Raw genomic sequence first — 16,047 nt, forward strand, 5'->3', positions numbered from 1 at the left:
GCTAACTGTTGGGGTCAAAATCGGTCACGACGGAATCAATGTCTGAAAGTCCGTAAAAATCGAAAAGTAATCTTCGTAAAGAAATCTTTACGAAGAATCTCGCGGTAAAATCGTGTTCAAATCTCGATTGAATCAAATACCGGCTGTCCCAAGGCAACATACACATATCTAAAACCAGCCACGGATGAGCTAGAGTATGGCAATCGGACCACGGACAAGCCAAGCACGATCGCTACGTAGCGACCGAGCACACGACCGAGCACACCAATCCATGCATTCTAGTCTATCCTTCGATGCTATCTCCCGAATACCGTAGCGAACTCAGTTCATGTTTTCCGCCATTCTAAATCATCGATCAAACTTTGCGGTAAAAACCGCGGAAAATTTGTTCTTTATCGAAAGAAGTCGCAGTAAACGCTTCGAGTCGGAAAACGGCCCAAAGGGACCTAAAACGCGACTCGAGGCTCATCCTACGATTTCTTAGCCAAAATCCCGTAAACCGTAGGACGGTTTACGCTTGGCGCGCAAGGAAGGATAAATGTCAAGTTTCCGCAGATAAATACGAAATTTTGAAGATAATTACGAAGATCGAAAAAATAGAATATCTCCATTTTATGCTATGACGACTTAAGGGCATAAAAGTAAAAGCGTAAACCGACCTTGGAGCGAGTATATAAGGAGTCCTAGGCGAGAGGCATGAAATGAGAACTTTTCAGAGAAAACTTAGCACTTAGAGCAATTAGGCAACTTTCCGTTTTTGCTATTTCGAGCTGCGACTCAATTAGGTTTAGCCGTCTTAGGGTTGCTAGAACTAAGAATCTCGTCGACAGCTCTCGAGCCCAAGCTTATACCTTGTTGTAAATACGCTCATACGCAAATTCAGAATAAGACTTCTCTTTGCTCTCTTTTTACGATTTTTAAACTTTGTCGTTGTTATCTCGTGTTCTGATTGCTTAGCGTGTGGTATTAACAGATATCCGGGACCTCTAAGAAATTAGAGTTCTCCTACTTTTCTTATTTAAACGGAAATCGACAGTACGAATATCGGTTCCCACATCAGCCAATCTTGCAGAGAACAACAAACATAAATGGTAGGTTAGACGGTTAAAATATTATTCAACCAAGTAACCAAATGTAGAACATGAATAGCACCAAACAACAAACGTAAACTCTCATGATCATAAGTTCCGAACAATATGAGAAAAATGTTAATAACATTCATCAAAGTTTCAATGATGAGTATGTAGTAACTAGCCTGAAATTAAATAAGGAACAAAGATGTAAGAAAACTGGAGAGAGTATTATTGATAAATAAAACAGCTGGAGATTACGATTAGCTCCGCTCATCTCTTTTACACAAATAAAGAGAAGAATATGAAGAAACATAGTAAAATAGTTTCATTCACTAAAAATTGGTGCATTGCTATATTTGTTCTTCATCTTTACAACTGAAAAAGTATTAACACAAATTTGATAGAACATGAATTTTGAGGACTCTAAACTGAAGAAACCAAGGAATCACACCTTTGATCATGTTTTCATAAATCAGAAGAGCATGATGTTACTTCCTCTGCTAGCCACAGTCCGGTGAAGAGAGTCAGCAACCAAAATTGAAAATGTTAAGCAACAAATAAATCTTGGAACTTACATTCATTTGACTCTGAATAGTTCTTGTCTCTTCTTTTGTCTTGTAGGAGGTTTTTTCCCATTGTACGCTGTGAAATCTTTTTGTATTTCTTCCCTCAACAAAGAAACAGAAAATTTCAGTTTCTGTGAATCTCCATCACCACCTCCTTCGTTACTACCTCTCTTGACGCCAGTGATCTTCGTGGACTCATCTCCAGGTTCATTATAAGCAGCTTGCATCGTCATCGGATTCCAAGGCGGAGCTCCTGCTACGACATCATCGCCTCCATTTCTTAAAGAGTAAATACCTTTGGTTTTCCCTGAAACAGAGTTCGATACATCTCAGAATAGAGAAACAGAGAGCAATTCAACGGAAAATATTAAATCACACGATTATATAAATTTTAATAACCTCCTTACTTTTACATCAACCACCGCGCTTGACATTCTTAGCCTCCCAGAAACATTCAAGGATCTCGTCCTCTCATAACTCTAGTTGTTCATCCTCGATCAGATGAAGAAGATGATAAAGTTTCAGAGGAAGAAAAAAGGAAACGAAGAGAAGATGTGTTCAAGGAGAAGAATCTAACATATATTTATACTTAACCTACACCGCTTCTCAGATCCAAAAGTACTTTGAAGACAGATCGTGGGAGAGGGAATCAATGGGAGTAAAGACGAAGACATAAATCAGACCGTTTCAAGCCGTGGGAAGAAGCGTAAACATCACCGGCGAGCCGCCGCGAAGGGGAGCGACGAACCTCGTTTCTTTGCTTCAGACGTTCTAGGGTTACGCTTCAGACGTTCTAGGGTAGAGGCATCATCGATATATCCGGGCCGGATAACACTCACAACCGAACAAAGCCCAATCGCACAACAAGCAGACGAAGCCCATGACGCCAAGGTTAAATGAAACGCTGCGTAGAAGGAATGTGACACGTGTCAAGCTGTCGTGCAACGAATTTCTTACCTTGCGTCCTTTACCTGGGAGAGAAGCAAAGCTTCTTATATTTATAGAGATCTTCAGTAGAATATTTTCCAAAAAAACAATGAATCACAATAAACTCTTTCTCTTTTGGTAATATATTGAGATTTGAATTCTTTTCAAGTGATAACCAGCAAAAATATTTTATACTAGTTGATGGCCCGCACCTTGTGCAGACTATATTCCTAACAATTTTTAATTCTAATATTTTTTTGTATATAAAAATTTATTTGAATTCTTTTCAAGTGATAACCAACAAAAATATTTTATATACTTGTATAATTTATACAATTCGATATTATATATAAAATAAAAAATATACGTACCAACAAATAAATAGCTGTAAATCTCCTTAGTTTAGTGGTTTGACCAAGGGTTTATTAATATTTCCACACCAGGAGGTCTGGGTTTCAATTTCCGGAGAATGCGGAATTATGCGAATTAAAGGAGAAAAGATTTACAAGAGATCTGCATCATGGCACAAGGAGTACCGTCAAGCGTAAATCCCATAGGACAGCTCAGGTGATGCAGTCGGGCGTGAATCCTCATACGACAGGTAGAATTATCGACTGTAGAATCGTCTGTAATATTTTTTCATAGTTGTAATAACATAATTATCCAGCGTTAAAAAAAAACCAAATAAATAGCTGAAAATATGACAAAATTAATGTACCGATCAAAATGGACGTGGGCAACATAAAGAGTTGATTACACTAAGAGACATTTTTTGACTTTCTATTACACCTAGAGACACTTTTTACATGTGACACACTTTGTTGTGGGCTAGCAACAGATTGTGGACAATTTTGCTCTTAATGAAAAGGACAGTTGTGGATGGGTGATTTGAGACGAGTGATGTGTGGTTGGGTGGTTTGTGGACGGGTGATGTGTACATGAGTGATGAGTAATGTGATGTTAATGTGTTTATAGTAGATAACGTGGACAAACTCTCTGTTTTGATTCCATAAAACTATACAACAATACGTGGACATGGACTCATGTTACTAAGATTATTTCCAATACAAACACTTGGCTTCTTCAGCTCAATTGATAAATTATCTGCAGTTAAACTTCAATCAAGATGAGAAAGAGATGATATTGTGAGTATGAACGGAGAGAAAAATCGAAGAAGCCTTTACCTTTCGTCGGAGAGTAATAGATCTTGCATGTCACAGATTTCTGATCTAAGGAATTTGCACTTTGTCATGATGTGGATGAATGTAAATTTGATTAGAGTTGAATTTAGATCCCGAGATGATGAATGAAATCATATGAATATTGTCCATGTCCACAACTAGTTTATAATTCTGTTAAGATGTTCATGTCCACAACTAATTTATAATTCTGTTATTCACGCTTTCGTGTCCACGTCCACATTTTGTTTACACATTAATATATATAATATATATATGAACATGGATCTTAAAAGATAGAGAATTTTATATATAGTTTATTATGACAATTATTTTTGTTTAATATATTTTAAAACTTGGGATAAAAGTAAATAAATACATAAAGTAGAATAAGAAAAATAATAAAATAAAATAAGAAGAGGAGAAAGATTCTCTTTAGTTTAGGGTCACAAAACTTTTTTTGACAAAAGAAACTGTATCTCAAGTGATAATTGTCTTGTAGTGTAATTTGAATGTGGAAAAATGTCTCTAGATGTAAAAAATTCCAACATAAATAACAGAAAATCTCCCAAGAAATGCACTCGAAGGTTGGTGAAAAGGATAAGCTTTGACCCAAAGATGGATCAAAGGAAAGGTGGATCGATGGTTCTTCAGTATAAGGCTGCGGAAGGCCAGATACTTGTTGGGTTGGTCTTAGTCCGTGAGAGGCAACCCCACTAGTGAACAAGACTGTGTTTACGGAGATCACTCTCGTAGCGTTACGATGTTCCAAAGAACAAAATGATTCAACAAATTTAAAAAGTACATTTTTATTAAAAGGGTTGAATGCATAAAAACAATACAAAGCAAGCATTTATATAATAGGCAATCTGTAAAATTAAATAATCTAGTCAATCCTTGAAACTATAAAGCTCTTAAAACTATAAAGACTTGATTAGGAATATTGACTTGACCAAAGACCAAGACTGTTGACCGAATTTGGGAAATTGTGTTCGCAGAATTCCTTGGCTGGTCATATCCTTTTGCATGATCGACGGTCTCTGAATTGCCGTCAGATTGATATATTATACGACATTGGTTTGTATTTTCTTGGTGGGCCTTTCTTCTTTGAACTTCTTTTGATTTGCTTGTTGCTGAACAAGGTCACATCATTCCCTCCTCCTTCACAAGGATTTGCCCTCAAATCCGACTTAATGTTTAGAACCTGTGACCGTGAGAGGCAGCCCCATTAGTGATCAAAACAGGTTGCTTTCGGAGAGCAATCTCCTAGAGCCATTACGAGAGATGGAGGAGCAGTCTCGGTTTAACTTCAGATGGAATGATCTCTTGTTTTCTCATGGATCTTTTTTTTTTTTTTTTGTAGAAGATGGAAAGATGAGAATGATGAATGACAGAAGTGAACACCGAACCCTCAAGTGTGCTCTGATACCAAATAACAGAAAATCTCCCAAAAAATGCACTCGAAGGTTGGTGAAAAGGATAAGCTTTGACCCAAAGATGGATCAAAGGAAAGGTGGATCGATGGTTCTTCAGTATAAGGCTGCGGAAGGCCAGATACTTGCTGGGTTGGTCTTAGTCCGTGAGAGGCAGCCCCACTAGTGAACAAGACCGTGCTTACGGAGATCACTCTCGTAGCATTACGATGTTCCAAAGAACAAAGGATTCAACAAATTTAAAAAGTAGATTTTTATTAAAAGGGTTGAATGCATAAAAACAATACAAAGCAAGCCTTTATATAATAGGCAATCTGTAGAATCAAATAATCTAGTCAATCTTTGAAACTATAAAGCTCTTAAAACTATAAAGACTTGATTAGGAATATTGACTTGACCAAATACCAAAACTGTTGACCGAATTTGGGAAATTGTGTTCGTAGAATTCCTTGGCTGATCGCATCCTTTTGCATGATCGACGGTCTCTGAATTGCCGTCAGATTGATATATTATACAACATTGGCTTGTATTTTCTTGGTGGGCCTTTCTTCTTTAAACTTCTTTTGATTTGCTTGTTGCTGAACAAGGTCACATCAATAAACGCCCAAGATCGAAGTGAGCCAATTGGTCCCCACCCAATTAGTCACCCTATCTAATTGTTTGACCTTTCCTTTTGGTGCAAATCGGTAGTAATAATGTTGATCACTAGTGTTGGGGCCAACCACTAGGGTGATAGAAAGGACTAGCCCATTTAGCATACGCTCTGTTTTTATTCTTTCCTACTCATTTCAACAGAGCTTACTCTATAGTTTTTTAATCTCTTTTGGATTATAACTTTAAAACTAAAAGTTTGTAAACTTATTCTTTCGTTGATAAATAAATTCAACAGTCCAAAACAGTGCTTTTATCATAGTTATCACTTCTTAATATATTGTATATATATCTTTAAAATATATATATATATATATATATATATATATATATATATATATATATATATATGCTGAAATCTAAAGCAAAAGTCCACGGAGAAATCTTTCCTGTATCGAGTATTTACGCTAATATGGACTTTCTTTTTTGGAGGAAGAATGATATTCTGGAACCAGAAGAGGACAGAAATCATTATCCTTGGATAATTTGGTATATCTAGAAAGCTAGGAATGATAAGTTGTTCAGAGGCATAGACAGAGATCCATTGGAGCTAGTCAGATATGCAGAGAGTGAGTGCCAAGCTTGGTACAATGCAAGAGACTCTGTACCGGTTATGCCAAATGTACAGACTATTGAAGAACCACAAGTCTTAAGCTTGGGTAATATCTGCATGGTGGATGGGTCATAGACTTCCACAGCTCAATTTAGTGCAATAGGAAAGATACAACTCATGGGGTCAAGGAACTTACGGAGGAGGGAGACATCGCTACACTCGGAACTGGAAGCTTTAAAGTGGGCAATGGAGAGCATGATACAACACTCGACTTGTCAAAAGTTTGGGACGGACTGCAAGGATCTGATAGCAATGATAGAGCAGCCACAAGATTGGCCCAACTTCTCAACTGAGCTGGAAAACATTCAAACTCTTCGGTTGTGTTTTTCAGACTTCAAGATTATCTACATTCCAAGGACGCAGAATGAGATTGCGGATGCGCTAGCTAGAAATGCACGTTCTTTTCATAGATCATTATGTTTTATTGGTTGTTATATTCCGATCTGACTTCCCAGACCACCTCAAGTTTGAGTAATAGAAGAGCCGTTTGCTGTCAAAAAAAAAAAAAAAAAAGTCCACGGAGAAGTTCGCTAAAATTTAAAGAAAGCAGAAAAGTGTATAGAAAACAGTTTTTGATTATTCATTCTCCTCGACACCCATCACATTCGCTTCCTCTTCTTTCACATCCACTGGACGAGTAACCTCAGCTCTATAGACATAAAATTTAACCGCAACCAAGAAGAAGAGGAAGTTAACAAAATTAAGAAGCGCAAAAAACAAGTAATAATAATCCAACCTAGACTCATTAAGGTTATTCAAAATCCATCCTCTTCCTCGTTTCTTCGTTATCTTAGATACCGTCGACAACAAGAAACTGCTCAAGAAATTCCCGATCCCTAAACTCGTTAAGGAATACGATGCCCCGAGGCTTTTCATACACTCAGGAGCTTGATCGTAGAAAAAATCGAGCTTTGCAACTTCTAAGAAAGCATCAGCTATGCCCATTAACATGAACTGAGGAAGCAAAACGAAGATTGACAATGGTAGTTTTACTCCCTTTTGGTGGACGAGTCCATGATCAGCAGCGACTTTGAGTCTATACCTGTTACAAAAATGCCAAATAAAAACAAGTGCAAGGCCACTACTGCAATACGAGAGAATATGGAATTACTTAAAAAATTACTATATAATGATATGATTTTAAAAAATATATATAATGACATGATTTTTTTAAATATATAGTGCAATCAATCAGTTGATGTATGCCCTATTTATACATTTCTTTGGTGTAACCCTATTTATACATTCCAGACTTAATATCCGAAGATGTTCGTACAAAATTCTGATAAAACTTAAGTAGCCGGAAATCTTTCGGAAATATTGATTTCCAATAGATTCGGCCGTTAGGAGTATCTTCTTTTCTTGTAGTGTAAGTTTTAAATATTCCTACTATTTCAAAAAGAATATCACTTAAACATTTTTTACTCAAATTAAGAAAATAATTGAAATATATTTAAGTTTTTATTAATTACACATATTCAACCAATAGTATTTAAGATACATGAAATTATTTATAAATTAATATATTTTAATTAATATTGAGATGAAAGTTGCATTGTAATTCTAAAACGACATTCTTTTTGAAACAAGCAAAAAAATGTGAAAATGACATTTAATATGAATCATAAGGAATATATATTAAATGTTGTCATGTTTATTTTAAAGTTTAACAATACCTTTCGGTGAAACATGCGACCGTCATGAGGAGGATGTGGAAGATCATACCAACTCCCATTCGTTGAAGCAAAGTAATGCCTCTTGGATTACCGGTGAATTTTCGAGTTACCTTGACAAAGACTCGATCATATAAGACAATGGAGACGAGAATTGAGACTGTGACGAAGGCGGTGAGACTCGCTGGCGGGATGCTAAAGTTTCCGGCGATCCTTGCGTTAAGAGTGGTTCCTTGTTTGACAAACAAAGTGCTGACTTGAGCGACCGTTGCGCTTGGGACAAAAGTTGCAAACATGGCAGGTAACATATTTAGCATTTGTTTTGTTTCTTCGACTTCTGTGATTGTACAAAGATTCCACTGATCTGTTATTCCTGTTTTCAGTGAAGCTCTGTCTAAGAATCTGCAACACAGTTGACTGATGAATCTCAAAATGCGTATCTAATGAATATATAATACTAATTGTTTCAACATAATTTAATTAAATAGTTAAGTTTTAACTACAGAAAAAAGTTTAACCAATTAGAAAGAACAAGTAGAATATGACTCTATCTCAAAAAATTCTTGAGTATTTCAAACAAGAACTCTTTCTATTTCTTTTCAATTTTTCCTTTTATATTTATTACTTTTAATTATTTGATATTCTCTAAGAACCATGCAATGAGGGTGCTGTTATTGTATTTTATGATGTTTGAAAAATAAAAAATATGAGTAATACCTAAATAAACATTCCCAATACCTTAGACTCTTAGTGGGCTGGATCGGAAAGGTGCCTTTCCGCTCATATTCCATTGAAGGCAGCTCGTGAAATTGTGTGAGGCTGCGTGCCATCGGGGCATTAGCTTTGCGAAATGAAGCCACAATGACTCGAGTCATCTTCATGAAAGGGCTTCCCGTAGGGAGTTTATGGCGGTAAAAAGGAGTGCCCAATAAAAAAACAAAGATGGAAATAGCAAGTCCCAAAGTTGGAATCCCATAACCCCAGCCCCAGCCCACATTATCTTGAACATAGACAAGAACTGTATTGGCAAAGAGAGTGCCAAAGAAGATGCTAAACATCCACCAATTGAAGAATGACATTTTTTGAATCTTCTCCTTTGGGTCGGTCTCGTCAAACTGATCGGCTCCTATGGTAGAAATGTTCGCTTTTGTACCGCCTGTACCAATGGCTAATGTGTATAATGCTCCAAAGAAAACCGCTAACTGTAGAATAGAAGTCTGTTCGCAGTCTTCAGCATTAGCCATAGAACATTCTGGTGGTTTGATTCCCGGTATGGATACTGATAACGTTAACACCAACATCCCCTGTAATTGTTAATGATTAAACCGGTTAGTTCAGGGCTGGGAGAGTTGCTAGATCATTTAATATTTCGGATTAGTATTGAGTAAGCCTAAGCATTTTTAACCAGAACTAAAAAACCTTACCAAATCAAACTAAGAGGTACCAAACCAAACTGAATAATCACAAAATATTTGAATGGTTCATCTATCTCTATATCTAAAATACTTGAATTGAAATCGGAACAAACCGAGAACCAAATATAAACATGAATACCCAAAATATGTACCTAAAATGTTTATTCTAAATACCTAAATATATAAAAAAAAAATACAAGAACATTTATATCCAAAAATACCCAAAATTATCCAACAAACTGAGTTGACTAAAATTATCCAAATATCTTAATCTAAAATAACTGAAATTATTGAAATTATCTAATATTTTTTTTTATCTGAACCACCCGAGTTATATGATTTTTTATATGAGTTATTCAAATTATCTGAAAAACTGAATCAAACATGAACCAAATAATATGATTTTTGGATATTACCTATTTTCCAATGTTATCACCCCAACCAGATCAAAATTTTTCCTACTTTGAACGGAAACTAAACTGAATTTCATAAATATATAAATGGTGTTTATATTATTTTAAATGATTATGAGGTTCATCACCAGTAGGTTCGTATATGCGGTGCCCAAACCATTTTAAATTTATTCTGTTTTGGAGAGGAGATCCCTTCCAAAGTAACGTAAACCTATAGCTTTTTTGGACATTTATTAAATAGTTTTAAGTTTTAGTCACTACACTAGGCGTAATGGAATCTATATCTATATATTCAACAGAACCAAATGGAAGAACTGGATGTTTGTAAGATTGATTTTTCGAGCATATAGGTTAAATAGTCTTAAATTATGTGTGTGATTTCAGTTCTTAATGGTTAGAGAAAATATACGTACCAAAAAGTAGATAGTAGAAGAGATGACGAAAGTGCGGTAGCGACCAAGATGAGCGTCCGCGACATAAGCACCCAAGATAGGAGTGAGGAAAACAGTCCCGACCCAGTTGGTCACATTATTCGCGGACTTAACGGTGCCTTGGTGCAATTTGGTTGTCATGTAAATCACTAGGTTGCTCGATATCCCGTAATATGCCATCCGCTCAAACGCCTCGTACACTTTTTTATAAGATATTAATTTATACGAGAGAAGCTTATAGACGTAACGAATAGTTAATGAGTTATACATAAAAAAGATTATACATCAAAGTAGGAGAACTCTGAATTGAAAAACAATGAAAAGTAATATATATATATATATATATATATATATATATATATATATTATATGCGTAATATATATTAATTACTAGTGTCGTAATGAAAAAAGATAACTTTTCCACACACATTTTCATATTTGAATATATAACTAGATGTTTCAAAAAAGAAAAGAATATAGAACTAGATTTTGATTCATATTTTCTAAAAGCGGATTAGTTTTTGGTTTGAATATATATTAATTATTTGTGAAAATTTTAATTTGAATATATATTAATTATTTTTAAAATTCGTATTGAATTTATGTTTCTATTTGCGTATAGATTATAATTATGGATTATATAAAGATATTCGTAGAATTTCTTATATTATGTATATATTATATTTTAACATCGTTTTGCAAATTTATTTAGTTATTTAACAAAATAAAATAAATTGATAGTTTTTTATAATAAAAAGAAAATGTATTCATAATTAAATTATAGTACAAAAAGATAGTATGAATTAAACAAAATTTGGATTAGTTAATTAGAAACTGAATTGACAATATTTTATTAATTAACATTTAAAAATCTAAGATTTTTATGTCATAAATCGTGGATAGCATATGTTAAATGTTAGTTTAATATGGAGTATATTTTAATAATATATATCTAAGTAATTCAAACTTATATTTTACAACACCTTCAAAAAAAATTTTGGTAACTTAACCCCTTCAAATTTGCTCCATATATTTCTTAATTTTGTGGGATAAGATATGGCACCACATGTTACTACTCCCTGGTAAGTGGTAACCATTGAAAAGTTTCCGAGACTCGTGTGACAGTAATAATTTACCTTTTTAAAATATCTAAAAACTTAAATTATATACTCCACATAGTTAAGCCCTTAAAGAACAAGTATAAACACTCTGATAATCAATTTAAGTGAACATTTTGGAGAGAAAAAAGGAAATAATAAAAGTGAAAATAAGTTGAAAGTATAATTTACCGACGAGGAAGGAACAAGCTTTCCATCGACCTCTAATGGATCTTCGAACAGGATTGCCTTGAAGATCAACTGTTCCATCTTTTGTGTGATCATCTCCTGCCTCTTCTACTGTCATCTCTCTCTCTCGCTCTCTCCTATATTTACAAAGAAGATGATGCGTCAGGCAGTGCGAATCTTTCGACTTAAGTCACTTAACCCATACGATCACGGATCATCTGAGACAGTTTAGAAAACTAGTAGACTCTGGTTCTAAATGGGGAAGAGGTGCTACTTCTATTTAACATAGTATAGATTATTGACTGAAGTGCGGTCAACAATTTTAAAACTAAAATAAAATACAATTAGTCGTATCCAAAATTATTCTGAAACTTAATCGTATTAAGTATTACCATTTTGTACTGTATGTTTTGTCATGCTTGTGATGTAATCGATTTTTAAACCATTGGTTCAAGAATCAATTATAAATTTATTTATCGGTTCAATTATATTATAACAAATTATTACTACATATACATGACTAAAATAATATTATGCACCTTCATACAAACTTCCCTGGTCCTTAAATTACGTTAGTTTCATGACTTTGTTTTTCGTTTCATTATATTACGATTTTATTTGTTATTGTTTAACTACTCTGTCATTTTTTAATATATATATAGCAAAGATATACTTCGACTTTCATATTTGGCATGGACTCCTTAGTTTTAATTTGTCGAATTTTCGATAGTGTTAGCATTCACTAGTGATGCAAAGCGAAGATTTTTAAATAATTATATAAATAAGAAATGAAAAGGGATATTGGTTTGACCAAAAAAAGGATAATGGTAAAGGAACATTAAGAGATAAGCTAATGATTTAAGTGCAGAGGTACGTCATACTGCGCTTTTAATCCGAATTTCGAATAAAGCTTTATACCATTTTTCAAATTAGCACATATTAGTTTTAAGTTAAGTGGATTAGGATCTAGATTCAAACACTTGCTAAGCAGTATAAAAAAGGAAAAATGGTAAAGAAAGGTATCCAAAAAAAGTTAAAGAGTAAAGTCGCTGTAAGGCATACTGGTAATATGCTCTGTGTTTTCTCTAACCAGATATTTTTTCTGATCCAATTTAAAATTACCAACCATATTCAATATTCTCCTTTTTTCTCTCTTACAATTAGTCAAACAAAAATACAACTGGCAATATATATATTAAAACTATCTATGTGATGCTATCTATTAAAGTTGTGAATGGAAGCAAATGGATGGGACTAAACCTTCATTCAACAAAAATTTTTTTTCTAAAACTTGATCATACTAACATTTTTATCCTATTTAAAACAATACATAATATAGTAGGTTCCAAAAACATTGTTTACGAAACTCATCAGAACTCCGCAGTTAAATGTGCTTAAGCGAGAATAGTATTAGGATGAGTTACTTCCCGAACATTTTTTTGGGTTTCACCCTTTTTTTATTTTTTTTATATGAAAAATAGATCAGCCGCAAGAGAGAGAAAAAATGATTTTTTTGTGACCTTGCGCCGGTGGCTTTTTGAGCATCGGCGCTGAAATTTCTTTTCTAATAGTATTTTCTTGTTTTTTATACATTATTATGGTTTTATTCTGGATTTCTCCCTAAGTTTCCGAGGGTATTTTTGTTTTCTGTCAGCTTTTGTAATTGGAGATATACTCGTTTTGCTATGTTTTTTGTTGTAATGGTTATCGCAGATTGTAGGACGGGTTCAAGAGTAAATTTTGTTAGAAGGAATTTCTTCCAGAACAACTTTAACTAAAAAATATATATATCTTTATTTAGAGAACTTTTCTTGTGTAGGCAACTCAAGTGACTGCAATCCATTGTGATGCGGAAACGTATTTCGATTGTTAATAAGCGCCAAACAAGATCAGTTTGATATCAATGAATTATCATCATCCAACCAATATTCGATCTAGATTTTATCATTGATTTCTTTTGTGATCATAATTGTCAGACCATATTTCTATCAAGTTATAACGTTTTCTCAATAGTTTGTTTTTGACTTTTTTGATGGGATGTACCATATCAAATGTTATGACAATATTCAATAAAAAAGCCTTAGATGGAAAAAAACTTTGCTCTGCAAAGCAATTGTATTGATTTATGAGTTCGATTATTTTATTGCAACTTACTAAATAAATGACAAATGAATTTGAAACATTTTAATAGTTTCTGCATCCTCTTCCAATTTTTCCCTGCTCATTATGAATCATGATTATTAAATGTATTGGGAGTTATATTTTTTTTATATAACTACTTGTTATCACTGTTTTTGTCGAATAAACGAGGAAAAAAGATATTTTAACGCTTTCAACGCAATGTTCTAAAATATGGTTTGGGCGGCAAAACCATTTTTGTTGACGATAAAATTATATCTATATGAAATCATTTTTTAACAGATTTTCTAAAAACCGTCAAGGAATTCAAAAAATTGCTCTATGCGTCCGCTTAATCAATAACTCGTTATTTAGCGTTTAACTACTGCCTAATGATATCTTCAGTGTTCTAAAATACGCTATACGCTCTCGGTCCGGTGACGTAGTGCCTAGCGCCTAGCTGTATACGCGGACGCCTAAACGAACCTACGCAGATATATACTTTAATGTATAAACTTATATCTATCTATATAATATTAATAGTTTTCTATATAAATATACTTATAAGTTATATATATATATATATAAATATATACTTATAAGTTATATCTAGTATCAGAATCAGATATTATGTATACTAAAATAATATAAGAGCTTTCAATAGTATATATGCTAGAAATACAAACACATAAAATTAATAATATTTTAGAATTTAAGAATCAAAATAGTTATAATGTGAAAATGATAATATAAATATAAATTAAATAAAGCAATGTCTAATTTTAAAAATCTAAAGAAATATAAAGCAAATCAAGTGAGAGCAGCATACTCTAGTTTTTTTTTCTTGTAGCTAGAGAATATGATGAATTGAACGTGAATTATGAGTCAAGGTCTAGTTTTATTTTAAAACTTTAGTTACACTACGTAGTGTAGTCTCTATATGATGAACATCATAACTTTTAAGTAAACACAAACGCATCAATATGCGGAGTATGCGGACTAGGAAGCTGAATATACACCTGAAATTTAACAAACCGTATAACATGCCATACATGATGTTTTTTTGTACGTTTAGTAGCCGCATAGCGTCAGGGCCGTCGGCTTAACTTGTTGAAGGGCCCTAGGCTAAAAAAAATTAAAGACCTTTTAATTAATTAGTTTAATATAATTATTAAAAAGAATGTTAAAGTTTTTTTTATAAAATTAGCTAAACTCATTATTTTGTTTTGCAAATTAAGGTTTAAGAAACTTTGATTATCATACTTTTAAATTTTGTATAAATTCAACACTAAAAAAAAAAACTGTGCCCTTGTTGTTGCAAAAATATATAAATATAGATTCTTATTATTTAGTAAATACATCATCTTTAGGTGGGCTCTAGGATAGGAGAAAGTAAGTAGTGTAGAGATTTTTGTTGTTTTGTCTTTTTTATTATCAGATTTGGTTTAGTTAAAACTATGGGATTTTTTAATAATTGAACAAATTAAAACGAGCTTTTAAAATAACACTAAAGAAATTATGGACCCAGTGCGGTTGTACATGTTACCATGGCCGAGAGCCGGGATTGCATAGCGTATACACACTGTACAGGTGTCCGCACATAGCATATTTTAGAACATTGGATATCTTAGATATTGTTTTTACGCGTGTTTTTAGTTATGGTAAATTTGTTGGAATAGAAAAATTAAGAATACTAGAACTTTTCACCGCGCTACGCGCGGTTTATGCATTTTAATCTGTTCATTTATAATATTTTATTTACTATATAATTTGTTTTGTTTATATTTGTATTTTATTAATATTTAAGAGCTATATAATTTTTTTTTAGTTTTGCTTTGTTTTAGTGTGCCAGCCAAATATATTAATATTATCAAATAAAATTTATATTCTTAAACCAATTAATAGATATCATTACTAACACACTAAATAGAAAAATGAGATTGATGTTCTTTTTTTCTTCTTTTTAGTTGTTGTTTTCCTTTCACTTATACATGGTATATCGTTATATTTTGTTGTATTTTTAAAATTTTCATTTAAAAATTTGAGTAATGTTTATCAAATTGTTGAAGAAAACTCTTGTTAATGGTGTTACAGTGAATATTATTTTTCTGCACTGTTTTAATTAGTTTTCAATGTCACATATGGTTTATTAATATAAGTTTTAAATTTTATATATTTGGGATTAATACAGTTACAGATATGATTTTCTTTTTCATTTTAATGTTTTTAATTTTGTGAAAATATCTATTTTCATCATTAAACTTCTATTT

At 33.0% G+C, this 16,047-nt stretch overlaps 1 protein-coding gene and 1 long non-coding RNA gene across 4 annotated transcripts; both read right to left on the reverse strand.

Moving 5' to 3' along the window:
* Window positions 1-1,281: 1,281 nt before the first annotated feature.
* LOC106364402 lies at window positions 1,282-2,463 on the reverse strand. 2 transcript variants are annotated; one of them, XR_001273191.3, is made up of 3 exons: window positions 2,047-2,446; window positions 1,649-1,946; window positions 1,282-1,570 (listed from the first exon to the last, which is right to left on the reverse strand). It is a non-coding gene; the product is annotated as an uncharacterized LOC106364402 (long non-coding RNA). The 2 variants fall into 2 exon arrangements; XR_002654488.2 differs by having other exon boundaries at window positions 1,381-1,573; window positions 2,047-2,463.
* A 4,533-nt stretch (window positions 2,464-6,996) lies between these two features.
* Window positions 6,997-14,104, reverse strand: LOC125575076 (protein NRT1/ PTR FAMILY 5.2-like). Of its 2 annotated transcripts, none has more exons than XM_048740649.1 (5): window positions 11,663-14,104; window positions 10,356-10,573; window positions 8,853-9,418; window positions 8,118-8,531; window positions 6,997-7,483 (listed from the first exon to the last, which is right to left on the reverse strand). In XM_048740649.1, the coding sequence occupies exons 1-5, from the start codon at window positions 11,775-11,777 to the stop codon at window positions 7,018-7,020; spliced, it is 1,779 nt and encodes a 592-aa protein (XP_048596606.1). In that variant the 5' UTR covers window positions 11,778-14,104; the 3' UTR covers window positions 6,997-7,017. The 2 variants fall into 2 exon arrangements, with proteins under 2 accessions (XP_048596606.1, XP_048596607.1); XM_048740650.1 differs by having other exon boundaries at window positions 8,118-8,516; window positions 11,663-12,442.
* Window positions 14,105-16,047: the final 1,943 nt, after the last annotated feature.

Source organism: Brassica napus, chromosome A9 (assembly GCF_020379485.1).
Source record: "Brassica napus cultivar Da-Ae chromosome A9, Da-Ae, whole genome shotgun sequence".
In the NCBI taxonomy this organism is placed as follows: domain Eukaryota; kingdom Viridiplantae; phylum Streptophyta; class Magnoliopsida; order Brassicales; family Brassicaceae; genus Brassica; species Brassica napus.

Bases quoted from the DNA above. Each gene is read 5' to 3' on its own strand.
- LOC125575076 (XM_048740649.1), bottom strand. From the start codon at position 11,777: ATGACAGTAGAAGAGGCAGGAGATGATCACACAAAAGATGGAACAGTT. The intron at 10,574-11,662 runs GTAAATTATACT...CTTATAAAAAAG, and splicing joins AGCTTGTTCCTTCCTCGTCG to TGTACGAGGCGTTTGAGCGG. The intron at 7,484-8,117 runs GTATTGTTAAAC...TTTTTGTAACAG, and splicing joins GTCGCATGTTTCACCGAAAG to GTATAGACTCAAAGTCGCTG.